Raw genomic sequence first — 27865 nt, 5'->3', positions numbered from 1 at the left:
CTGTTCCATTGAGGAGCGTCTGGATTGGCAGGGACTGTCCCAAGAGGGTCAAGGATTACAAAAATTAAATAAATAAATAAATAAATTTGAACTTGAGATAAAACCCCCGGGCTGGCAGCAGGCGAGGCTGCTTAGACATTCTGCGAAGCGTGGGAACAGCACAGCCAAACGGGCGGGAGAGGGCCGAGTGGCATCCGAGACACCCCCCCAAATTGGCTTTTATGTGCTGTTTGGAAATGAGATTGGAACTCGCTGCAGCGTCTTAAATCGCTGCAAGGTGACCTCTTTCCAAAGCGTGCCTGGGGCCTGGTTTCTGGGCTTGAAGAAAAAAAAAAGTGGAAATTGAATATATGGGGGCCTGGGCAATTCTGATGCGTTTATGCTTGAGCACAGCGTTTAAATTTGGGGGTGTTTTTTTTTTTAATTATTATTTTGTTTCGAAGGTTTTCAATCTAATGTCTGCGTGTTTGACCTTTTTCCTCATTTCCTCTTTTCAGTCTTCCCTGGAGATTTGGGTTTATCTTTTCTCCCTTTAGAGAGTTTTGAGCTGACCCTCAGCAAGGAAGGTGATGAAGAGCTCTTTTGTACCCCGTTTTTTTTATTATTATCAATATTAACCCACTAACTTTTGCTACGAAATTGGGGAGGCGGGGAAATGGGCACTTAAAACAGAAGATCCTGTCATGCTTTTCAGCCCTGAGTTTATCCACCCACTTTCTCTTCTCCCGTCCGGCCTCCGCTTCTCCTACCTGCCCTTTTTCCTTGGCTTCCCCCAATCCCCTCTTTTTTTTAAAAAAAATAAATCAATAGAAAAATGTCGTTTTTATAATCCTTGGCTGGAAATATCAGTAAATCAGATCATCCATTTGGAGAGTTTAGGCGGCGGCGGTGGTTTGAAAACACAGCCTTTTTTCTCTCCCCCCCCCAGCCTCTTCTCAGCGGCGGCGGCGTTTTTCCAAGGGACACGTGTTATTTCCGCTGAAGTTGACGAGGTGGCGTGCCCCGTACAAGACCTGCAACCGAACTGGCAATGCAGTCATCTTGACTGCAGTTAGGAAAGAGAAAACTCCGTCCGCCGGGCATTTTGAAAATTCCTAGCTTTGTAAATTCCGCCTCCGCCTTCTCCTCCGTTCCCGAATTCCACCCTCCGGGTCCTCTGCTGCCGAATTGGTCAGTGGATTAAATTGATAGTTCCAACCGAGCGTGGCTTTGCAGAGAATATTGCCAACTCTTGTCCCCTTGACCTTCAGGCACGGAGACGGAAGTTTGAGTCAGGATGAGTCCCTGGCTCATCTTTTCCCCCTGGGGAGTCGATAGCAACGCCTCTAGCCGGAAGACGTAAAACTGGGATGGGTTGTGCGAATGCATCCGTCTGCCAGCTGCAGTTTCCTGGCGCACACAACACGCTTGTTTTAGCGGGATAGGTGGACGCCACCGCGACTGTGTGCGTCTCTCCCCAAAAGCCTCCGTCCGTCCTGGCGGATTTTCCAGTCTGCCCAGCTAAGATCCAGAGAGAAACGATAAAAGGAAAAAAAAAAGCAGGGAGAGAGTTATTACTGCATCGGTGCTATTGAAATGGATGCCTGAAAAATTGGTATTTCTGCATTTCCTCCTCTGGTAGTTCCTTTTGGGTCCCCGATTACTTCTGCTGTTCTTTCTTTCTTTTTTAAAAAAATATATATATATATATATACTGCTCAAAAAAATAAAGGGAACACTTAAACAACACAATGTACTGTATTTAATAGTAGGATGTGTTCTGTTCCCTTTATTTTTTTTTGAGCAATATATATATATATATATATATATATATATATATATATATATATATATATATATATATATATATATATATATATATATATATATATATATATATATATATATATATATATATATATATATATATCAGATACATTGCACAGGAAGACGAAAAACACCCCCACCCACCCCCCAAAAAATCACTTGGCAGCATTTTGATGAGTGACAGTGCTGAATCTTCTGCATCCAGTTGAAACTCTCCCCTCCACCACCCCCACCTCACTCCCCCCCCTCCCCTTCCTTGATTTGATAACGGAGTGTTTTTTTAACTGCTCTGAGGAAGCCCGGCCAGCGTTGTTATTCCCGGTGGCTTTGACCATTTATGCTTCCGGCCTCTCTGCTTCTGTTTTGGGGGGAACCCGGCGTCTTTGCCGTAGTCTAGAGTTTCTCAAGCGCTCCTGTGGAAATGCCTGCCTTCTCTTTTTTTCGACCTCCTCCTGCATGGATGAATGCAAAGGGAATTAATTGCTTGGCAATCCAGATGTCTGCCTGCGTCTTCTTTTTTCTCCCCCCCCCCAAATACAGACTAAAAAGTTCCCAGGACGGCCCAAACACGAGTTCCTTTTTGCTTTGTCCCCCCCAAACCCACCCCCCTCACAAAATCCCTGGCTGCTAAACTGGTTGAGTGACACCTGTTCCAAATTCACACCTCCGTGTGTGTGTCTCCTCGTGCACGCATCCCCGTTCGAGATCCGTCTTCCTTGTCCCAGCTGCCCAAAAGGGACTAATCCGAGCTGCCTTGGCCTCTCCTAGGTGAGATTTGCGGATTTAAAGTTCACGGCCAAAATGTCCCCTTTGAAGCGGTGGTGGTGGATAAATCCACCGGAGAAGGGCTGATCCGATCCAAAGAAAAACTGGACTGCGAACTGCAGAAGGAATATACGTTCACCATTCAGGCCTACGATTGTGGAACAGGACCGGATCGGGCCAATATGAAGAAGTCACACAAGTAAGCGATGGACGGGCGGGTGAGTGGGTGGGTGAGAGGAAGTCCTCATTGAAAATGAGCTTTGCGTTCCCCAAACTGATCTGGTTTCTGCTTCTTTTTTTAAAAAAAAATCCCCATGGGAGATGGGTCTATGGTTCGTGCCCGAAAGCCAACAACAGCGACGGAAGAGAGCGTGCTCCCCGGTTGCGTCTTGGCACGCGGGGTTCCAAGTCGGAAAGGGTCATTTACTGTAAGCGTGGGTCAGGTTTCCTCCTTGCAGCATTTGCTTGGTGCTCAGAATATCCACTTTGGAGGAAGTAAATCAGCTGCTTTGAGATCCTGGTTTGTAAAAGGGAACAGAACACTTGAAACACCACCCCCCCAAGTAACTGATGGAGGTCACCAGCTCTGACCGATGTGCAGGTTGCTTCCCTTGCAGGATTTATGGGACAGAAGCCATCTTGTTTTAAGGATTTGCACATTAACCTTTAGAGTGTTTTCCATCTGCATCTCTCTCTCCCCCTCCCTCTTTCCCTCCCCCCCTCTCTTGTCCTGGAGTGGGGGGGGGGAAAAACCTTGTCTGCATTATGCTTTATAGTACAGTTCCTCTGATGACATGCGTTCCTTTGGCTTTTGCTGATCCACAGTGATCTTAACAAATCCCAAGTCTTTTCGGTAGGACAGAGAAAGCTGATCCAAGCGTCTTTTTCAGAAGGGTTCAAGAAATCCGAAAGATATGATGGATTTTTTTAGACTTTTTTTTAGAAGGTTGCTTAGTCTGCTGAAAGGGCAGAAAGCAAGACGTATCTGCAGCTAGAGTCAGGATATACAAGGATGCATCTCTTTCCCCCGTCCCCAATTAGGTTTAATTTCTCATACATGGGCATCCCTTGATGCTTTCTAAACAGGTCTTAGGTTTTGCTAATGGAACTTCAGAGGCAAAAGGGAGAAAGAATCTTGAATATCTCTGGTCTGATTTTTCCCTAATTGGAGGTGACTCTTAAGGTAGCAAGTTGTTATAGCTCCCTGCCGTTCCCCTGCTTTCACCTTTTAAAATTATTGCCCAGGAGAAATGTAGGGGGGAGATGGCGCTGTAATAAAAGCTGTCTGCTCCAGCTAATGGAGCCCTCGCCCTTTCTTTCTTTAACTGCCGTAATTGATGGCTTATAATAAGGCCTGCTGCTCATAGCTGAAAAATCAAAAAATTCGGAGCTGTGACTACAACACGATGAGAAGCTGAGCAGCGAAAGTAGCTTTTGTATCTGGCGAGGAAGGAACTCCCAAGGCCGTTCATCTGTACCCAGCAAAGCTAGCCAGCCTCCTTCCCCACTGGCTAGCCGTGTCCAGGGAATCCTGGGAGTCGAAATCCATACATCTCAAAATGGACAGGGCTGAGAGACACGGCTGTCCGTCAGCCGTGGCTGCTGGGTCTCCCGCTCCCCCAGCTCCGCCTTAAGGTAGGCTAGACTCCAAGGGATCGTCTCTTTTTCATCGTCGTAACGTCCGGTGGTAGCCAGCACCCTTTGGTCAAATGTAGAGTGCAAGCCCAAAGTAGACCCAAATCTAAAGTAGAGTTAACTCTGGAGGGTCAGCGGATGAAAGACCCAACGGGAAACTGCAGCACACGGCTGGCTCATGTCTAAGGGATTGTCCACTAGAGCCAGGTACCAGGGGTAAAGCAACCTCGGCTCTTTTATGACTCGTGGACTTCAACTCCCAGAATTCCTGAGTCAGCTGTGCTGACTCAGGAATTCTGGGAGTTGAAGTCCACGAGTCATAAAAGAGCCGAGGTTGCCTACCCTTGGCCTCTACTATACCTGTGCTTTTGGTTTCGCTTCTCATCCAAGACGTTTCTCTTCTTATCCAAGAAGCTTCTTCAGCTCTGACTGGATGGTGGGGCGTGAAAGGATTGATATTCCTTGCAGCCAGCTGGTCACTTGCATTTTTTTTTTTTAGAGAGCCGTTGAGGCCACTTGGAGGCTTCTCTGTGTCCTCAAGGTGCCAATTGTAGTCTGGCTCTCTCTTCCCAGAGCCACCGTGCACATCCAGGTGAACGATGTCAACGAGTACGCCCCAGTCTTCAAAGAGAAGTCCTACAAGGCCACGGCAATCGAGGGGAAGCGGTACGACAACATCCTGAAGGTGGAGGCGGTGGATGCCGACTGTTCCCCGCAGTTCAGCCAGATCTGCAGTTACGAGATTGTCACTCCAGAGGTTCCCTTTGCCATCGACAAGGACGGTAAGGCAGAGGGCTGGCTGGCTTGCAACAGGGGCCATTTTGGATAGCGGCCCCAATCCCAGCTCCCTGTCATGCAGGGATGCTCGTCCTTTTTATTTGCGACCGGCCCGCTCTGTTTTTTTTTTTTGAACCCGGGTCTCCTGCCTTTGCCAGGTTACATTAAGAACACGGAGAAGCTGAGTTTCAGCAAGGAGCACCAGTACAAGCTCACCGTCACGGCCTACGACTGCGGGAAGAAGAGGGCTGCCGAGGACGTGCTGGTGAAGATCAGCATTAAACCCACCTGCAAACCAGGCTGGCAGGGTGAGTCTTGTTACACACACACACACACACACACACACACACACACACTCCTTGCTTGAAGCTTCAAGCACCAAAAAGGCTGCTGGCTGCAACCTCTCTGTTGTTGGTTTCAGGCTGGAGCAAAAGGATGGAATACGAACCCGGGACAGGGGCGCTTTCCCTCTTCCCCAACATCCACCTGGAGACCTGCGACGAGGCCGTCACCTCCGTCCAGGCCACCGTCGAGCTGGAGACCAATCACATCGGGAAAGGCTGCGATCGAGACACCTACTCGGAGAAGTCCCTCCACAGACTCTGCGGTAAGCAGAAAGATCCCAGGCTTCTTGTGTGTGTGTGTTTGTGTGTGTGTGTGTGTGAGGCTAGGTGAGCATCTCTCGGCTGCGGCAGGGATGTTGAAAAGAGGCACAGAGGCCTTTCCCTCCGTGGGGGCCTAATGTTCCCCCCCTCGCCCAGACCAGATAAACTAAGATGCCAGGTAAGATAAGATGCCAGATTTTCTCAGCAAGGAGCAGAGAACTGCACGTGGGAATCGCGAGAATCAGCATTCCCCCGCTAACGAGCAGATCCGCATCTTTCCTTGGAGGCGAAAACCAGCCCGCTTTTTTTTTAAATTCTGTCTTAATGTCGGCCTTGCAGGGGCTTCCTCGGACACGGCAGAGCTGCTCCCTTCCCCCAGCAGCACAGCCAACTGGACCATCAGCCTCCCGACCGACAACGGCCACGAGAGCGACCAGGTCTTTGAGTTCAACGGCACTCAAGCCGTCAAAGTGCCGGACAGCGTGGTCAGCATCAGCATGAAAGAGCCGTTTGTCATTTCCGTCTGGATGAGGCACGGCCCCGGGGCCAAGGAGAAGGAGACCATCCTCTGCAATTCGGACAAGACAGGTGAAAGGAGCGGAAGGGCGCCTGCCTGGCTCGTGATCCCCGCGCCTGGCCACCTTCGGCCTCTGCCATAGGACGGCGGTGAGGTCACAAAAAGACTGCACCACCAACATCTGCTGGAGAGCAGTAGACTAAGATATCATTGCCTCTCCATAGCAACGCGGGCGTGGCGTTTCAGCCTGTCTGGGTTTTGTGCTGGTTCGTGAGAGACAGTTTCCTTCTCCCTAGCCCAGAGCCGCCCGCCCCCCTCCAACCCCTTGGGCACCAGGCACCGGTTCCGTGGAGAGAGGTTTTTCCGCGTGGTTTTGTGTGCTGCCTGTATCCCATGGATAGGGGCTTTGCTTGTTTGTGCGGACCGGTTGCTGGCGTGCCGCAGCCCGGTACCGGTCCACAGACCAGGGGTTGGGGACCCCTGCCCTAGCAGTCATCAACAAGATGATTATTCGGTCTATTTGGAAACACAACAGAGCAAATTTGATTTCTCCCCCCCCCTCCCAAGAGAGAACCCTTCGCTCTCCCGTCCCATATCCCCCCCCCCCCGTCTCTCCACCCTTGTCTAGTATTCTCTGAGCAGGTTCAATGTCTGGGCACCGCAAGCAGTCATTTCTAAAGTGGGCGCGATTCCAGGAGGAGTGTAATTGCTTGGGTTTCACAGTGGAGGAAAGAAAAGAGGGTGCTTTGTCACTTGGAGATGAGCCTGACTTTGCAAAAGGCTCGCGCGCTCGCGCTCTCTCTCTCTCTCTCTCTCTCTCTCTCTCTCTCTCTCTCTCATTGGCTCCAAATGAATTTAATTAGGGAAGGGTCCAGAAAGAGTGACAAAATGTATTTATTCTGAGCGAATCCAGGGAAGCGGCTCTAGAAAGGGAACTGTAAGCTTCGTCTCAGGCCATATCAAGTGTTCCCTGTCACTTAACAAGAGGGGGATATCTGGGGAGGCTGGAAAGAATTACTTGAGAAAGGGAAGCTTGGAAACCGATTATTATTAGAAACATATGCTGGCTTATTTACAATCCTGTGAAGGTCTCCCTTCCGTGGTGCTGCCAATCCCCACCATGCGTTTTGACTTCTGGCTCTTAAAAACTCTTCCTTCCTGGAGGCCTCCAAGCCTTCTGCGCCCATGGTTAGCGTTTATTGGACATTAATAGGCCAATTATGGGCCTGGAGTTAACGTTTTTAAGTCCTCGATTCCGGGTGTCAGGAAAAATGAGGGCACTGGGCTTGCACATACTACGCTACTTAGCTGTGGTTTATTGGCTCGGCTTGAGTTGGCCTGGTTCCCACCGAACCGGGGGGAAAGTTCTCCTCCTGTTATTAGCTCAAAGCTGGGACTCTTCCAGATGTTGTGGGCTTCCCCCAGCTGCAGCCAAGGAGGGCAGATGATGGCAGTTGCAGTGACCAGCACTGGAAGGGACCCATGTCTTTTCAAGAGCATCGGATGCGCCAGAGATGGGAGGCTAATTCTGACCTTCTTGTGCAGACATGAGCCGTCACCGTTATTCCCTCTACGTGCACAATTGCCGGTTGGTCTTCCTCTTCCGCCAGGATCCCTCCGAGGGGCAGAGTTACAAGCCGGCCGAATTCCACTGGAGGCTGAATCAGGTGGGCCCCCAAAATACTTCAGCCACCCTACCTCAGTTCCCCTCCGTTGATTTGCAAAATGGGTGGCCTAAAGCAGAGGCCCCCAACTTTCTGGGCACCAGGTACCCGTTCCGTGGAGAGAGGTTTTTTTCCCCGCGAACTGGAGGGGTGCGTGGTTTTGTGTGCTGCCGGCATCCCACGGATGGGGGATGTGTGCACGGACCGCTTTCTGGCATGTCGCGGCCTGGTGCTGGTCCACGGACCGGAGGTTGGGGACCCCTGGCCTAAAGGGGCTGTAAGTTAGGCCTCTTGGTTCATCTAGTTGAGTGGTAGGCAACCTTGGCTCTTTTATGACTCGTGGACTTCCACTCCCAGAATTCCTGAGCCAGCCACGCTGAGGGAAGAGGGAGAGCTGAGCCAAGCTGGCTCAGGAATTCTGGGAGTGGAAGTCCACGAGTCATAAAAGAGCCAAGGTTGCCTACCCCTGCTCTAGTTGGTGGCCCACAACCAAGGCTTCAAGCCGATCCTACCCGGGGGTGCCCGATCTTGAATTACTATCCATCTGCATTAGATTATGACCTTCACTGGCCCCATCAAACCCAGATGACAACCTCATTAAAACCTCCCTGACAGATAACTGATCTGCTTTCCCTTGGATCACCTCCAGCAAAGGATCCTTGTTTGGTGTCTCCACTGACCCTGTTTCCTTTTAACCTCTAGTTCAAGCTACGAATCTTTCGCAGGCAGAGCTAGGATCGACTCCTGTCCTTCGGGAATAGCAAAAGACAGGTTTGCCTTCCCTCCAGTCTTTCTAAACCCTTGGCTCCCCTTCCAGGTTTGCGATCAGGAATGGCACCACTACATCCTCAATGTAGAGATTCCGGTGGCCACGCTCTACGTCGACGGCGTTTCCTTTGATCCCTTCCCGGTGACCGAGGATTATCCCCTTCACCCCTCCAGGATAGAGTCCCAGCTAGTGGTTGGAGCTTGCTGGCAAGGTAAGCCACCTTCGAGAGTTTTATCCGGATGGCTTGTGGGTGGGCCAGACTCCCGTTTAGGGGGTTAAATGGCCTTCAACTCACCCAATCGGAAGCGATGGGCCGACCGAAGCAAACCAAAGTTCGAAAGAGTAGCTGGGATTTAATAAAAACAATCAGATCACACAGCCACCCACTCTCCTAGTTGCCTTTCGCCAGAAGCCCTTCGTCGGTTGTCATCTTGAGAGCTGTTGGCGAAGGAACAACGTAGGGCGAAGGACTGGGTTAGGAGCTCAAATAGATCCAAAACCAAAAGGTTTTTGAGAAAGCTGTCGCCGGCTCTGCCTTTACCCGCCATAGGTTGTGTGCGTGGGGTTGATTGGGATGTTCGCCAGGGTAATTGAACTGAAGTGCGGCATGTGATGGCGGTTTGTTAGGGAGGGGCTCTAAAACTGCAGCAGCCAATAGCTTAGCTAGCATTTAAAGCAGGTTCAAACAGCCTTTCGCCAGGGACCGTGTAAGGACTTCAGCCGTAGCGTCGAACTTGATGGCTGAAGGCTTTTTTTCCCCTCATCGGCATCCTTCGAAAACGGGTGCTCAGATTAGTCTTTTAAGAAGGCAACATTTTTGCACTGCAAAATCGGATCCAAATTCATCTGTGGGGTTTCAACCCCTTTTTGGCTTTCCCTTCAGAATTATTCGATCAGGCGCTGGAGAGTCCCTCCGCAAGGTCATTGCAAACTTTTGCTTAGCTGTTTTTTATTTTGTTTTATTTAGAAAATTTGTACAGCCGCCTCCTCGCCCACGGCCACTCTTAGGCAGCTCAACAAGCAATAAAAACACAAGATAGACAATGTATAAAACTAAAAAAATAAAAAAATAAAATAACGACCTCCCGCCCACTGGCGACGGCACGCGATTAAATAAGCCATTGGATGCAGTTTGCACTCTGGGTTCCTCAGCCCCGCTGGCAAAAACCAAGTCTTCGGGCCCTTCCGAAAGACTGTCAAAGTGGGGGCCAGTCTAATGTCTGCACGGATGATGTTCCAAAGGAAGGGAGCCACCACAGAGAAGGCTCTTCTTCTGGGTCCCTCCACCTTGGGCCGAACTGCGACAGGTGAATTATCCAGGCCCTACCTAATCCGTCCGCTCCTGTTTTTTTTTTCTTCTTCTTCTTTTTTTCTTCTCCCTGATTCTTGCTTCTCCGCAGAGTATACGGGAAATGAGAATGAGACCAACAATGCAACAGAGAATCCTGCAGGTTGCTGGCAGTCTTTTAATTATTATTTTTTTTAATGCTTTCGTCTCCCAACGCACGCTGTGGCGTCATCACACGTTAGCATGACCGGCCAGCATTGCATTACTTAATGACCATGGGAAGGACACATAATCACCTTGTCGAGCTTTTTTTTTTCCTTCTTTGCATTGCACTTTTTGTGCGTGTGTGTATGTATATATATACATTCATTCATTCATTCATTTCCTCTTTTGTTTCTCCTCCCCTCTCCTCTTTTAGCAATAACCCCTCATCGCGCATTTTCATACGCAGGTCGATAAGCCATGAAATGAACTAGGTTGAGAAGTCTCCTTGGCCTAGCCCGGGGGGGGGGGGTGTCTTCAAACTTGGCCCTTTGATGACTTGTGGACTTCAACTCCCAGAATTCCTCAGCCAGGCTGAGGAATTCTGGGAGTTGAAGTCCACAGGTCATCAAAGGGCCAAGTTTGAAGACCCCTGGCCTAGTGGTGGGGAGGTACTGCAGGGCGGGACCTGTCATGGACTCTTCTCATTGGCCCATAGTTCCTCAGAATTAAAACAGCCAACCGAAAGCAAGTGTCTCTAATTCCACTTCCTGATCCACAAGGGATCCTCCGCCACGGAAAGCTCGCTAGCCCATCCCAATCTCTTGGTCACAGGCTCATACTTGGGGAGGCCCGGGGAAAGCCGATCCTAAGGCGGACGCCCCCCCCCCCCCGCCCAAAAGCTTCCTTGGAGAGAAAAAAAGCAGGAGTTTCCCAACCTTTTGCGTAGAAAAGTAGTTCTTTCAAAATACTTCCTTCAGCTACGGATTTTTATCAATGGGGGAAATAAGAGAGGACCGCTAGAACAGGCAGCGTTCCAGATTGGATAGGCTCTCCTAGCCTTCATCGGTGTTTCTTCAACCTGGGCAACTTTTAAGACGCACGGACTCCGACCGTCAGAATCCTGGGAGTCGGACTCCACGCATCTTGAAAGTAGCCCGAGTTGAGAAACGTGGACCTAGAGCAATTTATACAATCTCCCAAGAATTATTTCAGGGAAAACCCACGCGAGGGCTGGATTTCATGAATCGATCACGGTGGAAATGTAGCAGCCCCCATCACCTTTCTTCCCCCCCCCTCCCCCCCCCCCAATAATCCCGGCTTTCCCTGTATAGTTTTCCTCCTGGACATTTGTCTGCCTTTCCGCTGGGTTGTAATCGTCTTGCCTGTTTTAGACGAGCTGTCTTCAAATAAAGGCGGCCAGACCGACGCCCTTTCAAGAGTCCCCTTGATTCCACAGCAAGGCTCGCTCATCCCATCCCTTCCCCTCGCTGCATGAACGAGCGCCTTGATTTCCATTTCCTTCCCCATCGTGCTTGAGCGTAACTGCAAGTCGACCTCCGGAACGGGCAACTCACTAACTGCATGCCGTTGGAAAGCGAAGCCGTGCACGGTTTCATGAGTGGCGCCAGGCCAGGGGCAGCCGAGCACCTGAACTAAACATGGCCGCTGTTCCCTTTCCTCCTCCAGGTGGGGACCAGCGGATGGCTCAGTTCTTCCGCGGCAACCTGGCCGGCTTGACCATCCGCTCTGGCAAGCTGGAGAGCAAGAAAGTCATCGACTGCCTGTACACCTGCAAGGAAGGGCTGGACCTGCCCACCGCGGACGGCGCTGCGAAGGGCCTCAAGGTACGCACACGGCTGACCGCTGCGGATAGGGCCAAGGGCCGCCTTCTCGTGAAGGCCCAGAGAACCACTACCAAGCCTCCAGACTGCTTGGGCCGCGACTCCCGGGATGGGGCTGGGCAAAGCGGAGGCCCGCAGTTGGTTCCGCGTTTACCGACGTTTTCTTGCTGCTTTAACATAAAAGTGCCAGCTGCTTGATTTAGCAGAAAGGTTTTCTTGCCTTCCTGGCAGCCCGTGGCCTCTCCGCTTCCCAGAGTTGTAAGCGTATTAAATGCCTCTGTGTAGTGCAACGCTGAAGTGCAGTATTAGGGGCAGCGCAGCGGTGAATAGAATGTGAAGGATGTGTGTGTGTATAATGTGTGTTCTGATTTGCGGTTTTTACTTGTGTGTAGTGGGCACGGTGAACAGTACTTAATTTCGTTGTGAATTACACAATGACGGTAAAAATATTCTGTTCTGTTCATTCTATTCTATATTCTATTATTCTATTCTATTCTGTATTCTATTCTCTTCTATTATATTCTACATTCAATTCTATTCTTCTATTCATTCTATTCTTTTCTATTCTATTCTACTCTACTCTACTTTACTCTATTCTATTCTATTCTATTCTATTCTATTCCCTTCATTTCAGATCCACATGAATCCCAGCCAGTCAGCCCTGAGTTTAGAAGGGGACGACATCGCGCGGTTCGACAAAACCATGCAGCGCATCTCGTACGTGAACTCGCGTCAGTTCCCCACACCTGGCATCCGGCGGATCAAAATTACAAGCACGGTGAAGTGAGTCTTTGCGGCAGTTCGGAGAAGAGGAGATGCAACCAGGGCTTTTGACTCAGCGAGTGCTTGGTTCAACGGGGCGGGACGCTCGCCTGGCGGCCCCGTTCTCGCCTTCTATTAGGATGGGGCTGCTAGGTCTGGATTCTCGGGGAATCTAGCCGAACGAAGAGTAACAAGGTCAGGATTGGATAATGTCGAAGGCATCGAACGCCTTGTGCAGTTTTGTCAAGCGTGGCAACTTTTAAGACGGGTGGACTTCAGCTCCCAAGAATTCTGGGAGTCGACGTCCACTCGTCTTGTAAGTTGCCAACGGTTGAGAAACACTGGCCCAGGGTTAGACTGCCCCGTGGGAACCCACCAGCCCCACTGATGGGGCCCCTCCCCCACGCCTTCTCTCCCCAGGTGTGCCGACAAGGAAGCCTGCCTGGCCATCCCACTCGTGGAGGGCTACGTGGTGGTCTTGCAGCCCGAAGAGCCCAAGATCAGCCTGAGCGGCATCGACCACTTTGCCCGCTCGGCTTCGGAGTTCGAGAGCCCCGAAGGCGTGGCGCTCTTCCCGGAGCTCCGCATCGTCAGCACCATCAGCCGGGAGGTGGAGCCCGAGGGAGAGGGAGAAGAGGATCCGACAGGTGAGACCCGCAGAGGCCACACACGGGAGCGCTCTTGGTTTCTCAGGCGATCCCTTTTCTCCAGAAATGGGACAGAGCAGCACCTTGTCCATCAAACCGAAGCCAAAGTTAATTCGGGGGATATTTTCCCTTCGGCCGAGCTTTGTCTTTTTGATCTGTCTTTTTATTCTGCCCTGAAAGTCAGCGGTGGATGCGGGATCAAATTCAGCAGTGTTTGAGGGAGATGGGCAGTGGGAGGGAGGGAGGGGAAGAAAGGAGGGAAGGAGAGGGAGGGAGGGAGGGAAAGGAAGGAAGAAAGGAGAGAAGGAGGTGGGGCGTTTCTAGTAGTTAAGGCCCCAGACTAGAAAGCGGGAGACTGTGAGTTCAAGTCCTGCCTTAGCCGTGAAAGCGAGCTGGGTGACTTTGGGCTAGTCCAGGGATAGGCAACCTCGGCTCTTTTATGACTCGTGGACTTCAACTCCCAGAATTCCTGAGCCAGCCACGCTGAGGCCAGAGGGAAAGGTTCCCAAGCTGAGCCATGCTGGCTCAGGAACTCTGGGAGTTGAAGTCCACGAGTCATAAAAGAGCCGAGGTTGCCTACCCCTGGGCTAGTCCCTCCCTCTCAGCCCAACCCACCTCACAGGGATGTTGTCGTGAAGAAACTAGGAGGAGAAACACGTGTTGGATATGCTTGCTGCCTAATTTGTACAAGTAGTAAAGGGATACAAAGAAATATATATATTTATTAAAGATTGCGTATCTGGAAGTCAGGACACCCTAGGCTAGATGAACAGAGAAGCATCCGGCGCCCGTCGTAGGCAGCGCAGATTCCGTGGACAGATCCCAGTCTGGGAAACAACTTGATGAATGGGACTTTCTCTCGTTTCCTGCCTCCTGATGGGTTTTCCCCTTTCTTCTCCCTTCCAGTCCAAGAATCCTTGGTGTCCGAAGAAATCATGCATAATTTGGACACCTGCGAAGTCTCGGTGTTGGGGGAGGAGCTGAACCGGGACCAAGAGAGCTTGGAGGTCGACCTGGTGCGGCTGCAGCAGAAAGGAATGGAAATGAGCAGCTCCGGCCTCGGCCTCATCTTGACAGGTATGCCCCCCCCATCCCTCCCACCCACGGAGAAGGTTGACACCTTGCGCTAAGCCGCAGCTGTGTTTCCAGGACCCTCTAGGTCACGGGTCTTCAAACCTGGCCCTTTGAGGACTTGTGGACTTCAACTCCCAGAATTCTCCAGCAAGCATTAGTTTACTCTCTTGTCATCCCTTCCTCTGCAATCTCTCCGCTTTAAGTAGGAGAAAAAAGACAACCACCCAGGCGTGCCTGGCTGAGGAATTCTGGGAGTTGAAGTCCACAAGTCATCAAAAGGCCACGTTTGAAGACCCCCTGCTCTAGGTCCTAAATCATGGCTTGCAAGCTGCGATAACGGTGTGTGTGTGTGTGCGTGTGCGCGCGCGTTTGCCAAACACAGCCTCCCAACCAGCACCGATTTTAGCTGACCCGTGTCTGCTCTCCGCAGGGGTGGACACCATGGCTAGCTACGAGGAGGTTTTGCACTTGATCCGGTACCGCAACTGGCACGCCGTCTCGCTCTTTGACCGAAAATTCAAGCTGGTGTGCTCGGAGCTCAACGGACGCTACATCAGCAATGAATTTAAGGTGGAAGTAAGTGAGGGAGCCTCCTCTCCTGTTAGGCTCCAGGATTGTTGGGGGTTGTGAAACTGGACTTTCCCTGGAGAGGAACTCAATGGGTTGTGGCCTTCTGTGGTTGGAACCGCAGAAGACCTGTGTTTAATGGGAGTTGAACGCAGGAGGAGAAGCCACCAGTTCATCCTGTTAATCCTGTTCAAAATAGCCTCCCCCGAGTGTGCTGGGTATAAGAGGGGGCAAAGTTTCTTTTCTTTTGCCCCACAACAACAACAAGAAAAAGTAGCACCTCTGGAATCCTTGAGTGGTTTCTTTCTGTTTCTCTAACTCAGCATCTTCCAGATGGTGGACTTCAACTCCCAGAAGCCTTAGCAATGGGGGAATTTGGGGAAGAGGACCGTCAGGTTGGGAAAGATAGACCAGTCAGCAAGGCGCACACACAGACACACACAGACACACATACAAAAACACACACAAAAACACACCGAGAGAGAAAAGACAATGAAAGCAGGTCCGTTCTGCTGATTTCCTAAAACTCTTGTGTTCCCCTTTCTCCAATCTTTTGTGCGCCAGGTGAACGTCATCCACACCGCTAACGTCATGGAACATGCCAGCCACATGGCTGCCCAGCAGCCCCAATTTGTGCAGCCTGTCCATCACTCCTTTGTTGACCTCTCAGGCCACAATCTCGTAAACCCTCACCCGGGGTTTTCCGGTAAGGATCACATCCCTTCCTTGAATCTCCCCCGTTGCCATTTCCAACAGCCCTCCAGTTTTGGGAGAGGCAATTGCTGAGGTTCGACTAAACCAGGCTTTAAGACGGGTGGACTTCCAACTCCTAAAATTCCCCAGCCAACCAGCCATGCTGGCTAGGGAATTCTGGGAGTTGAAGTCCACCCATCTTAAAAGTTGCCAGGTTATGGGAAACACTGCATTAAACCAATTGCGTCTGATGAGCGCTTGAACTTAGCCCCTCCTGCTGGGGATCAGGAACAGCTCGTTGTAAAAAAAAAAATCAAACAGGAAAAAAGGGATGATATTCGGGAACGCCTCATCATCAAAACTGGTGAGGTCAGTCTCCTGTTTGTCGCCACCGTGTCACGAAAACGACAGCAAGCCTAAACACGCGGAGAGTGGACTGGCGGCAAAACTACATCGTTTGGTCCCTGCCCATCTTGGCATCCTCCGGCTCTCGAGAAGGGGTGGCAATTAGAAACGTACTCGAGACGAGAGGGGTCATTTTTGTGAAGCGTTTGGACATCTGCGCAAACACTTCACAAGACATCTGCTGCGTAAATAACGCCAGCTGGGAACTAGATCCCCGTTACGTGAGTCAGCCCGTCCCTGTGAAATCTGCTCTCCCCAGATCATTTGCTCTCCTTCCCCAGAACAGGTCAATCAATCAATCAATCAATCAATCAATAAATAAATGCATTGCTGTGCTTCCTGGTCCTCTAGTTAAAGCCTAACTTAACCTCTTCCGAACGCTGTTTTTCCCCAGTGGTTCCCAGTACCGCCACAGTGGTGATCGTGGTGTGCATCAGCTTCCTGGTTTTCATGATCATCCTGGGGGTCTTCCGGATCCGAGCGGCCCACCAGCGGACCATGCGGGACCAGGACTCCGGGAAGGAGAACGAGATGGACTGGGACGACTCTGCGTTGACCATCACGGTTAACCCCATGGAGGTAAGGCCTCTGGTTGAGACCTCGTCTCGTCTCTGCTCAATAACATAACTTGGAGTTGCCTTTATTGGGGGCCGTCGTGGGTGGGGCCAGGATTTCAATCCCGCCTTTTGGAGGTGACCTCGGGGGCCCTTTGGGTTTACAAGCAGCATGTTTAAGCCTACTTGACAGTGTCCATGACACACGCGGCCCCTTTCGCACCCGTGCCACCCGAAATATCTCTCGGTGGTGCCCTTTCCTCCTTTCCGCTCTTTTTCTCCCGCGGCCTGTCTGTTCTCCCCATAGCTCTGAGAATCGCTCTCCGACGAGACTTGAATCTCAGGCTGGGACGGGGGAGGGACTGTCCCCCTGGGGTTCTCTCTCAAGGTCTCTCTCTTCCCCCCCCCTTTGAGAGACTTTAACGGTTTCTCTGTTTCCCAGACCTACGAGGACCAGCACAGCAGCGAGGAGGAAGAGGAGGAGGAGGAAGAAGAGGAAAGCGAAGACGGGGGCGAGGAGGACATCACCAGCGCCGAATCGGAGAGCAGCGAGGAGGAGGAGGGGGGCGAGCAGGAGGACCCCCAGCACGCCAACCGGCAGCAGCAGTTGGAGTGGGACGACTCCACCCTGCCCTATTGAGCTCCCCCCCTCCCACGCTCCCTGCTCGCCTCGCCGATTTCCTTTTCGTTTCGTTCTCTCGCTCCAGAGAGCGCCAGGACAAACCACTTCCCTTCCTTTTCAGGGGTCCCCGGGGTAGGGGGGGGGCCTGACAGCCACCCGGGCCCCCAAAGAGTTGGCCAGTCTCCCTTCCTTCCCACCTTCCTCCCCCCTCCGTGTGTCGGGCGTATCTGTTCCCGATTCCCCGCCTGTAGAAATGTAGCTAGCACCTCTCCTCTTTCGGTTGCTCCCCCCCTCCCCTCCCCTCCAGTGATTGGATTGTACTGGTTTTCCTCCTTTTTTTTTTTTTTAACTTGCAAGGCCTTGCCTTGTGCTTTCTGCTCCCGGGGCCTCAAGTCAATCCCGGCTGTGCCCCCCCTCCCTTTGCAAAAAAATAAAATAAAATCCCCTTCCCCATGTCCAAGTACGGGTGGCTCTTAAAGCAGCTGCCCCCCCCCCTTTTTTAAAAAAAATAATTCCCGGCTTGCTGAAAAGGCTGCTTTAATGACCCGCCGGGAAGGCGTGTCTTCTCAACACTTCTAAAACGGGCCCAGCGCTAATGTTTCTTCCCCTTCCGGTTTTTCCTCCACTTTAGGCTTTTTTTAAAAAAAAAAAACTTTAATTTTATACATACATACATACATGCATATATATATATATATATATATATATATATATGTATGTATGCTGCCTTCCCCACTCGTTCGTTGACCAAGAGCTATCTTTTTCTTTTTTTAATTTAGTCTTTTTTCTTAAAAAAAAATCCCCTTGGTTTGATTTTAGCTGATTTTCTTCCCTGTGGCGGTTTTCGAACTCCTATCCGCTTTTCCTCCCTCTCCTCCCCCAACCTCTAGTGCATGTGTAAAACGGGCAGAACGGGGTCGACGCTTAGGAGACTTAACAGACTTTTTAATATTTTGTAAATACGTCGGAACTATGTAATTATGTCACTTGTGGTAGTGAAAAACAAAAACAAAAACAAAACATGGCTGGGGGAGGGAGGGAGGGAGGGAGACGACCGTGCTGAGGTTTTAGAAAAGGGGGGGGGGAAATGAACCCCACCACATTGACGATGGAAGAATCAAATCGTGAAGCATGACATAAGCAGCAATTTAAGGTGTGTTTTTTTTCCCCCCCCAGAATTCCTAAGGCAGAAGCCTGGGACAAGTTTTAAAGTTAGTGCAGAGAAATGAACGGCGACCGGAGGCGATGGACTTTGACTGCAAATTTCATTACGAGGTCTGTGGGACGGGTTCTTCCCTTTTAAAAAAATAATAATGTGTGTGTGTGTATGTGTATATACACACACACACATACACACTTTCCGAAGGGGAAAAAAAAAGGTTGGCTTTTAACACGAAAGGCACCTTCTGCAGCCGCCTTCGGACCCAACTCCGTTCGCCTCCTTGGAGGCTACGTGGCTTTAGCTTCTCCTGTTGTTTTATTTTTATTTTTTTTAACGAAAGCAGATTGCACCCAGGAGCCCAGCCACCCTTTAAACCTGGTCCCCTCTGGGTTTACACTATCACACTACACGTCTCAGGAGTTGAGCCAAAGCAGGCCAGATCCAGAAAGCATTGCGGTCCAAATTCACCTCCGCTGCTGTTTTTGCGTCATTCCTTTTTTAAAAAAAAAAACACAACACCACACACACACTCCTGTTCATTCCTGTAGCTACAACACTAACTTGAAATGTGGCTGTCTCTTTTCTTCAGCTTTTTATTATTATTATTATTATTATTATTATTGGGGAGGGGGGGTTTCTTTTGTATAGCCCGAATGGATGTGGCTCTCGCTTCCTCTAAAGCTTATCGCATCAACATTCCAGATAACGTTGAAAGAGTGATCCAAGAGATCGAAACCCACCCAGCGTTTCACAAAAGCTTGCCTGGATGATCTGTGCCAGAAGCAGAACGGTTCCCCCCCAAAAGCAGTTTACACACCGGTAGTGTCAGGAATATGTTACCTTCTCCTGGGGGGGGGGGGGAGAAAGAGGGCTGGCGGGGAGTGGGGGAATGAGGAAAGGGTCTTCTCCCCCATTTAAGATTTTGTTATTATTTTTTTTAAAAAAATGTGCTTTTCTGGCTCTTCCCTGCTCTGTGGCCAAAGCAAAATCCGTTTCTAATCTTGCACAGAGCACCTGCCCATCCTCAGCTTCTCTCCAGGTACACGGGGTAGATCTGCCCAAACTGGCAAAAGCACACACACACACACACAAAATTAGGAGGAGAGGGATTTCAGCTGCAAAAGTGTAGAAAGTTTCCCCCTCCCCCCTTTTTAATTTGTGGAGTGGGAGTGGGGAGTGAAGAAAGAGAAAAGGAACGTTGTGGCAGAACTATTTGAAGAGGTAGAATTTTCCATTCGGTCCTGGCCATCCCACCTTGAAAAACGGTGTGCCTGTATCATTTTGGGTTGGGGGGGGTTGTTGCTTGAATTACACACACACACACACACACAGAGGCATCCTTTGAGAACCTTTTTTCAACTGCCAAACCAAGCATGCAGGCTTTCCTTTGGGCCAATGTGATCTCTGCAGTGCCTTTGGCAGCGGGGACAGTCTGGAAAGCCAAATGCAGTTTCACTCGTTCCCCCCCCCCCCCACTTAAGTCACCACCACCACCCCTTTCACAAAAGCAAAAAAAGGAACAACAAAAAAACCCCCAACAACCCCCCCTCCCCCTGATTGAGTGATTTAACAGGCAAGGGAAGCTGGTTGGAAAGATTTTCACTGGGGAACACTCTAACTTTTGTGTCTGAATTGTCCTGTGTTTTATTGTCACCGTGTAGAAAACCTTAGCCTTTTTCTCCATGATCCTGTCTCTGTTAAGCAACTGTATTTTAGAGACTGTAAACCTAATCATGTCCACTCCGCCGCCCCCACCCCACCCATGCTAATATGGAAAGGCTGTAATTTTTTTTTCCCTCTGATGCATTTTGTAGCCATCATGGGTCTAACATTTCAGATGTGTATATTGGTAAATAGGTCACGTTTGGAAAAGTCTGAGCTACAATAAATTTCTGGTTCTAAAAAAGACAAGATTTGCTGTCATATTTGAGTTGCCTTAGTACTGTGTCTGTCTGTCCATCTATCTATCTATCTATCTATCTATCTATCTATCTATCTATCTATCTATCCATCCTTCCCCTTCCTTCCATTTTCCTTTCCTTCCTTTCTTCCGAAAATCCTTTATCCAAAAAGACAAAAGCCTATGTTTAACTGGTTAACTTAGAATTTAAACTCAAAAGCTGCAGCCGCTAGTATTTTACTGGTTTTTTTTCCCTTTATTAAAGGTTAACCCAGCTACAGATTAGGAGGAATACCGCAGTCTTTATGCCAAAGTTTCCAGTTTTCTTCAGATAAGGAGGTAGTCTAGCAATCAACTGGACCCATCCAGTCCTTTGCCTTTTAAATGGGATTTAAGCCCAGGATTGTAGAGGTAACTTTTAGCCTTATGGGTCTGTTTTTTCTCCTGTAAGCAGCGGGCCTTCCTGTATATTTGTTTTTTTAAAGAAATGAACCAATCTCTTGGCCAAAAGGAGGTGATGATATAAAGGTCCCCCCCAAATCAATTCAGCATTGGATAAGTTTGGGAGATCGTGCTCAAAGGATAGAGGATTTTTTTTTCTCCTTTTAATTCCCAGCCTTATTTATTTAAACTTCAAAGTTTTCCTCTTTGTTCCAAGGTTTGTTCCAATTAATATCCTTTCACCCCACCATCATAAAAAAAAAAATGGTACAGGGGAAAAAAAAACCCCAAAGCTTTATTAGGGCCTTGTTTTTTTTTCCTGGTTTCCCCATTTTTTTAAATTCCCAATTGCTTTTTCGACTAGCAGTTTTGTTAACTTTTGTTGCACTAATAAAGGAAATCTTCCCCAGAAACAATTTGGTAAGTTTGAGAGCCACCCAACAACTGCATTCACACACCTCGCCCAAAATCATGGCTTGGCGTGTTGTGTGAACCGATGCGAAGAGGGCAGGTGGTTTTCCCTGCATCCACGTAGATCCAACCTCAGCATCTGGAAAAGTGTATCCTTTCTGCATTTCCTTCCCATTTGACATCTCGAGGCTAATAATAGGGACTAGCGACTAATCTCAGGCTTTGGAGTTGTTGGGGAAATAAGCCCCAGGTTCCCAGCAGAAACAAACATTACCGGTAAAACAAGTTTGAATTTATTGAAAAGCTGGCTTTTAAAAAAAACACAACAACAAAAGGGTTATTGGTAAGGAGCCAGGTTTGTTTGTTTGGGTTTTTTTTAAAGAAAGAACGTAATCTGTAGCTCTGGGTGAGGGAAGTCACTGAAAGTTCGTAAGAACATTTTTGCATCCGACAAACCAGGATGAGTGTTATCCTCAACCATCCACCTCTTGCCCAAACGTCCCTTCTCACCAAGGGCTCTTCTTTCAAAAAGACAAGTTTCCTGGCCTCGCGAGACCCGGGATTTTGGGATTCGATGTTTTGTGCAGAAACCAACACGCTTTGTGAGAATGTCCCATCTCTTCCTAAAGAGGCCAGCTCTTTGGAGGCATCGTCGGAGCCCACGAAAGCTTGACGACCTCTCTCAGCTCAACCAGTGAGTGAGTCAAGTACCTCTGAGCAGTATAAAATACAAATCTCTCTCTCTCTCTCTCTCTCACACACACACACACACACGCACGCACATCCTCAAACTGCGCAGTTGCCCCAATTGCGCCACTCTTCCTCATCCTTGCCCCAGGCCATCACCCAGCTTGGCAGGGGATTTATGTCCAGGGACTTTGCAAGCAGGACATCTTGCAATACAGACTCCCACATCTTAGCAGCTTGAAAACGGTCCAGCCTGTTTCGCGCAAGGTGTGGAAGGCCCAGTTGCTCCATCCTGAGAGCCAGGAAGACACTCTTGGGGGGGGTGGGGGGGGGGGAGAAGAGGGTCTCCTACTGACGGTTATCCTTGGAGACATTATGGGCCAGCCAGTTCACTTTGGTCTTCCAGCTCTCCCGGAGGGCCTCGTTGAACTTAAGCTGGAATTGCTTCCGGGCCTCCTCGTCCGTCTTCCCCAATGCCAACGAGTCCTGAAAGGTGTAAACGTGACTTTAGGGGAAAAAAGCTCTTCATCTAGGTTTTAATAATATAATAATAATAATAATAATTAATAATAATAATAATAATAATATAGTAGTAATAATAGTAATATAATAATAATCTGCATTTCAGGTTGGATATGTCTCAGCCAGAAAAAGGTTGAAAAGAAAAAAAAGAAACGGGCTTATCCTTGTTACTAACTTAGCAACCGTGACAAGAAAAAGGTCATAAAACTCACTGAAGGGCAGTGTTGTTTAACAACAACTTTGGGGCTCAAGTTGTGTTAGTAAGTTGAGGACCACCAGTACATGCAATTCAAAGAGGGAGAGACGGCTGCGTATTTCTATCTGGAACCTATTTTGGTTCTTTGCATCCACCTAGGACAGGGGTCTTCGAACTTGGCCCTTTGATGACTTGTGGACTTCAACTCCCAGAGTTCCTCAGCCAGGCACGCACGTGGGCCTGGCTGAGGAACTCTGGGAGTTGAAGTCCACAAGTCATCAAAGGGCCAAGTTCGAAGACCCCCCCCTGAGACTTAGAAGGCTTCCGGAATCATGAGATGGTCCCTCCGTCTTCGTGGTGTCCGCCGATTCTTGCCATGGGCTTCACGGTCCAACCCAAATCTGGAAGCCGTGGTCGGTGAACCCACCTCAAAACGTCTCCTCCTCACCTTGAGATACTGGATGTCTTTAGAGCAAGTCAGCTCCGGCAAGCCAGCAGCTTTCATCAAGGAGAAAAGATGTAAGAAGAGAAGGCCGTGGCCTCGGAGGATCATGTAAGCCGTTTCACAGTAGTCTCTGAATCTGAGAGGCCCAAAAAAGACAAAATGGGTGGGGGGGTGGGGTAACGTTGCGTCCTGGACCGAGAAAGATTTGGGAGATAAACTGCCAGCTGTAAGTTGAATGGAACTGAACTTTATTTGGCCAAAGTCTGATTCGAGACACAAGGAATTTGTCTCCGGCACAGGAGCACTCTGTACAGGCAAAGCAACAGAATCATCCTTATCGTACCAATAAAAGGGGTGAGTAAAGAAGGTAGTAAGAAGGGTAAATAATATTACATCCACACGAAATGGCACTGAATGGCTTCCACCAAGTCACCAGGCTCCATCCCACGCTTACCGTTCGAACTTCTCGCTGTTGTTGGTTTTCCCCTGCTGGATCACGTGGACGAAGTCGTAGGTCAGGATGAAGGGGACCCGCTCGCGATTGATCCCAAATTTGGTCTTGAAGTTTCCCAGGAAATGGCCGAAATCAATATGGAACAACTGCAGAGGGATGGTGAAGGGAAGGAAGGGGGGGGGAGTTCAAATTCTCAATTGCAAATCCAGCCATGGTTTTATTTTTATTTTTAAAAAAGCAGGTGTATAAAAGAACTCCGAATCAAATCTGTATGTAATACTTAGAAGTAAAGCAAGACAATTCACAATGCTGGACATCGCAATATGAATCAACTGCACAACTCAAGACTGTATTAACCAGCCCGTTGGATTTTTGGATTACAAAATAATATCTATGATATCCATTAATCTGAGCTTCTCTTATGGAATAAAAAGGGGAATTAATGAGGTGGATCAGCTGTCATGATCCCCAAATACCTGGCCATTCTCTCGCACCATGATGTTGTCGCTGTGACGGTCACCAATCCCCAACACGTAGGTAGCAACACAATATCCAGCACATGAAAGGGTGAATTCCTCAATGGCTTGCTCCAGAGCATCACTACACAAGAGAGGAGAACAAACTGTTGGAGGAACATTGACTTGCCCCTTGCAAGGCAGCATAAAAACTCACCCAGTGGTGCCCTTTCAAAGCAGCAACAGCCCCCCAAAAAACCAAGATCAAATTCCTAACCCCACAGGATGTTGTTCTCTTCCTCGCTTAAATCCATTTTAAGCTGTGCTGTCCTCGATTCTTAAAATTTTTAAGAAAGACAATTCCATTTAGTTTAAGTATCTGAAGACCTCAGAAACATCATGAGAAGATCTAATTAGGAGTCATTGAGGATCTGGGTGCTTGAGACCAGCCAGTCAGAAGCATGTCAGTTTTCCACGTGTCTTCTCAAACCATAAGATCTACCCTTCCTTCTACTCCTTCCAGCTAGGTGAGTTGAGTAGGCAACTGCCAAGGGACAGGAACCTTTTGTTGAGTAACCTTCAACCACCCAGTCTCATCTTCTTACTCTTCTCAAGCCACGGTTTGTTTAGGCTTTTAGGACCACCATTTTATTCTAAGCCTCAAGATCCGAGTCTCCATCCCGCCATTGGCCATGCTAGCTGAGGTTTTTTGGGCGTTGTAGTCCTAGCCAATCTGGAAGGGGGAATGTACTAAAGACGGCTTCCTTAGAACGTACCCAGGATTTTTGGATTTCAGCCAATTCAAGAGGGCATCCTTGTTGAAAGCGGCGGTGGCAGCCATGTTGCTCTTGTTGAGTTGGATGTTGGCGATGGTGTCTGAGTTCATTACCACTTCGATCAGCCCCATCTTGTCTCCTGTGGAAAGGCAGCCGTACGGGGTCATCCTTCAGAGGAGAGAGAGACACAAGAGGGAAGAATCAGGTCCTGCTCCAGTGGGGTGAAACTTGAGATGTTGGGTGGGTCCCAACACCGCCAAGCTCAAGTTGAGATCCAACGCAACCAAGCAAGCAAGCTTGGAAGAAGGATGAGATGAAGACCAAAGAGTGGTCTGAAGAGAACTGGTGGGCATTACAGATGGAAAGATGAGGCTGTAGAAGAAGCAGGATGGAGAGGGGTCATCCACACACCCATCTAGGCTTGCACTGCCCCTGCAGGAAGCAAAGTGTTAGCTCTTCGGGGCGGTGTTCCACCTCTCTTCAGTCATGACGTCAACTCACCTCAAGTCCAGACCTTCTTGCTTCCATAAGATATCCATAAGTTGGATCATTTGGAGCGTCAACATATCCTGGCGAAGATCTGCCAAACGGGGTGGGGGGAAAGGTTGGTTTGACCCTTCATCTCTCTCTCTCTCTCTCTTTCCTGCCACCCTCAACTTTCTCCAATCAGAAATTACAAGAGGATGGGACTGATGTCCATCCCTTGCCCTGGATTTTTCAACTGGCCCACAAGGGGGCGCCTTGGCCAAACTGCAACTAATTGCAGAGGTGCATCTGATAACGGTAGCTAGTTTGGTGATAAAATGTCTGCAAGAAAACAGAAGCTCAGAGGGCAGTAAGGATTCCCCTCCCTCCCCCACCCCCGGTATGCAGAATTTTTTTGGCATTGCTTCAAGTCCTCTTGCAGCTCCAGCTTTTTAATATATTGCTTTTCCTTGGAGCTGAAGTCTTCATGGAAGAAGGAAGGCAGGTCCCTTTAGCTTAGCAAAAGCACCAAACGCCCGTCTTTAGGGAGAAGCTTCCTTTTTAAACCTGCACTGCAGGGGAAGTAGTAACTGAAGTCATCCCAGGGCAAGGAAACGGTGCGTGAGGCCATCTAGCCTGACCTCTTACACCCGGGGGATCTTGCTAACCGAAAACTGGGTTCTTTGCTCTTCCTTACCGTCCCCGTTTTTGAATATCAAGCCGGTGCTGTTTCCTCCTGCCTCGCCGCTGTTAAACATAATCCACAGCGGTTTCATCTTCGAATCCATGACGGTGCACAGCTCTATGCTGGAAAGCGGCACACACAAAAAGAGGGGCGGGGAGAGAGAGAGAGACACACACACACAACTCAAATCCCTCGTTGAAAGGGGGAAGAAAAATCCTCGCTGCTCCTTAAACCGAAGAGCTGGCCTAACCCTAACCCTGCTGCTCAGTTTCAGTAAGATCGGCATTTCTCAACGTGGACTTCCAGCTCCCAGAATTCCCCTCTTATAAAGTTGCAGAAGTTGAGAAATACCAAGTTAAATCGGTGGCACTGCTGTGAGATGGTTGCTCTCGAAATTCGAATGGATGGATTGGATTGGAATGGACTGGAATGAAATGGGATGGGATGGGACGGATGGATGGATGGATGAACTGGAATTGGACGGATGAATGAATGAATTGGAATGGATGGATGAATGAATTGGAATTGCATGGATGAATGAATGAATTGGAATGGATGGATGAATTGGAATGGGTGGGTGGATGGATGAATTGGAATGGATGGATGGATGAATGAATGAATGAATTGGAATGGGATGGATGGATGGATGGATGGACAGGTTAATCTGAGCATTACAATGCCCGTCGGCTTTTATCGGCTTCCCTGAATCACAACTCTCAACCAACATTAATTTCTATCATTTAACTGAGCAAAACTGGGCCAAGCCAGACTGGGGGCACCAACCACCCCGTTAATTTCAGGCCCATCCTAACTTTACCTGACTTTTGCCAGGAAGATTCGGGGATCCAGAGGGGACTGGAGGTTCGAGAGGGCCTCTTGGTAAGTCTCCTGGCGCATACAAGTATGCATGAACTCCTTGGTTTGAGGTTTGGTGTTCTTCTGAGCGCTGACCTTGATGAGGTCGTTTAGGGCCTTCAGCTTGTTGAGGGCTTCGCTCTTGAATCCGGAGGGAGAGAAAGAGAGAGAGAGAGACATTAGATCAAACGGATCCCACAAGGCACTCGCCAGGACACTGGTTGGCAATCTACTTGAGGTTGGAAATAATAATAGAAAACTTTCTTCTTCTCCTCCTCCTTCTTTCTTCTCCCTTCTCCTTCTCATTATTATTATTAAATCAAAAATTCCATTTCTGTATTGGAACAGTGTGTTGTCTAGGTATAGAAACATTAGAATATAATCATCATCACATTCATAGTAATCTTATTAAAATACAACCAGGTACTAGGAAATAGCAATCCTACAGAAAACTATTGGGTGAGTGCGACTGGACACACACAGAATTTGTCTCTGGTGCAGAATTTCTCAGATGCCACCTGAGTTGGCATGTGGACTCATATTGTTTGGACTTATTCCCAAAACAGCCTCCTTACCTGTTTCATCAGAGCTTTGATATGGTGAGCGCTTCCGCGGCAATAGGCCTCGAGAATCAGGCCAAACCTTAAGGCCAGCGAAGGGAAGTGCATTTCCGATCTAGCCAAACATCGAACGAGACATGAAACCCAAGCAAAACAACAAAAAAACAACAGAATTTTAATCATGGGGGAGTTATCAATATACTACTACAACTGCTGGACATCCGTGGCTTATATACAATCAAGCCGGGCCCGGCGAGAGTATTTTGCACCAGCGGGGAAGGTGGATGAAAATTCCAGAAAAAAATGAATTTGTAATTAAATCTGACTATTCCGGCTGGCAGGGTCCAGAAAGATGGCCTTCTCTGCTGTTGTGGATTTTTAATTACTTACGCTTTTAATTTATGCATTTATAGACATATTTTTATGACTGTAAGCCGCCCAGAGTTACACTACGGGTGGCCCATAAATTTTATAAATAAAATAAATGCTACTGTGTTTGTTTTATATTTCTTTTTTTAAAAAAATAATAATCTTGAATTGTTGTTTTCAACGCTTAATTTTATTCACTGATTATACGCTGTCCTACATCTTGTAGGACAGGGGTCTCCAACCCCTCCTCCGTGGACTGGCACCGGGCCGCGGCGTGCCAGAAACCCGTCCACGCAAACAAGCAAAGCCCCATCTGTGGGATGCAGGCAGCGCGCAAATCCCTGCCTCCTCCGGTCCACGGAAAAACCTGTCTCCAAGGAACCGGTCCCCGGTGCCCAAAATGTGGGGGGCTGCTGCTATAGGAGGTGACCAGGCTGAGGGTCAAACCTGAGATCCGAGTCCAGCCCACTTTGAGTGCCTTTCTTATTTCCCACTCGTTTCCCTTG

The 27865-nt window shown here is 49.1% G+C and overlaps 2 protein-coding genes across 6 annotated transcripts in view; one reads left to right on the top strand and one right to left on the bottom strand.

Moving 5' to 3' along the window:
• Positions 1-19232, top strand: part of CLSTN1 (calsyntenin 1) — a 29815-nt gene extending 10583 nt beyond the window's left edge. Inside the window, exons 3-19 of one of the 3 annotated variants that reach the window (XM_081341358.1) lie at positions 537-566; positions 2575-2770; positions 4780-4988; positions 5142-5291; positions 5405-5590; positions 5928-6176; positions 7651-7772; positions 8587-8749; positions 9939-9989; positions 11498-11655; positions 12287-12435; positions 12835-13061; positions 13968-14138; positions 14566-14711; positions 15267-15408; positions 16195-16379; positions 16797-19232. In XM_081341358.1, the coding sequence (XP_081197484.1) occupies positions 537-566; positions 2575-2770; positions 4780-4988; positions 5142-5291; positions 5405-5590; positions 5928-6176; positions 7651-7772; positions 8587-8749; positions 9939-9989; positions 11498-11655; positions 12287-12435; positions 12835-13061; positions 13968-14138; positions 14566-14711; positions 15267-15408; positions 16195-16379; positions 16797-16994 (2732 nt within the window). In that variant the 3' untranslated portion in view covers positions 16995-19232. The remainder of the gene's footprint in view (positions 1-536; positions 567-2574; positions 2771-4779; positions 4989-5141; positions 5292-5404; positions 5591-5927; positions 6177-7650; positions 7773-8586; positions 8750-9938; positions 9990-11497; positions 11656-12286; positions 12436-12834; positions 13062-13967; positions 14139-14565; positions 14712-15266; positions 15409-16194; positions 16380-16796) is intronic. The other 2 variants (XM_081341356.1, XM_081341357.1) reach the window with 2 other exon arrangements.
• A 1876-nt stretch (positions 19233-21108) lies between these two features.
• PIK3CD (phosphatidylinositol-4,5-bisphosphate 3-kinase catalytic subunit delta) overlaps positions 21109-27865 on the bottom strand; it is a 29537-nt gene continuing 22780 nt past the window's right edge. For 2 of the 3 annotated variants that reach the window (XM_081341078.1, XM_081341077.1), the window contains exons 15-23: positions 27006-27105; positions 26393-26571; positions 25588-25697; positions 24927-25005; positions 24426-24593; positions 23671-23794; positions 23195-23340; positions 22744-22876; positions 21109-22063 (exon numbers count right to left, since the gene is read on the bottom strand). In XM_081341078.1, coding sequence (XP_081197204.1) covers positions 21926-22063; positions 22744-22876; positions 23195-23340; positions 23671-23794; positions 24426-24593; positions 24927-25005; positions 25588-25697; positions 26393-26571; positions 27006-27105 — 1177 coding nt within the window. In that variant the 3' untranslated portion in view covers positions 21109-21925. Of the gene's footprint in view, positions 22064-22743; positions 22877-23194; positions 23341-23670; positions 23795-24425; positions 24594-24926; positions 25006-25587; positions 25698-26392; positions 26572-27005; positions 27106-27865 lie in introns of those variants that run through there. The other variant, XR_014028165.1, reaches the window with a different exon arrangement.

Source organism: Vipera berus (genome assembly GCF_964194415.1).
Source record: "Vipera berus genome assembly, chromosome: 17".
In the NCBI taxonomy this organism is placed as follows: domain Eukaryota; kingdom Metazoa; phylum Chordata; class Lepidosauria; order Squamata; family Viperidae; genus Vipera; species Vipera berus.
This window is presented reverse-complemented; position numbering and strand designations above follow the sequence as displayed.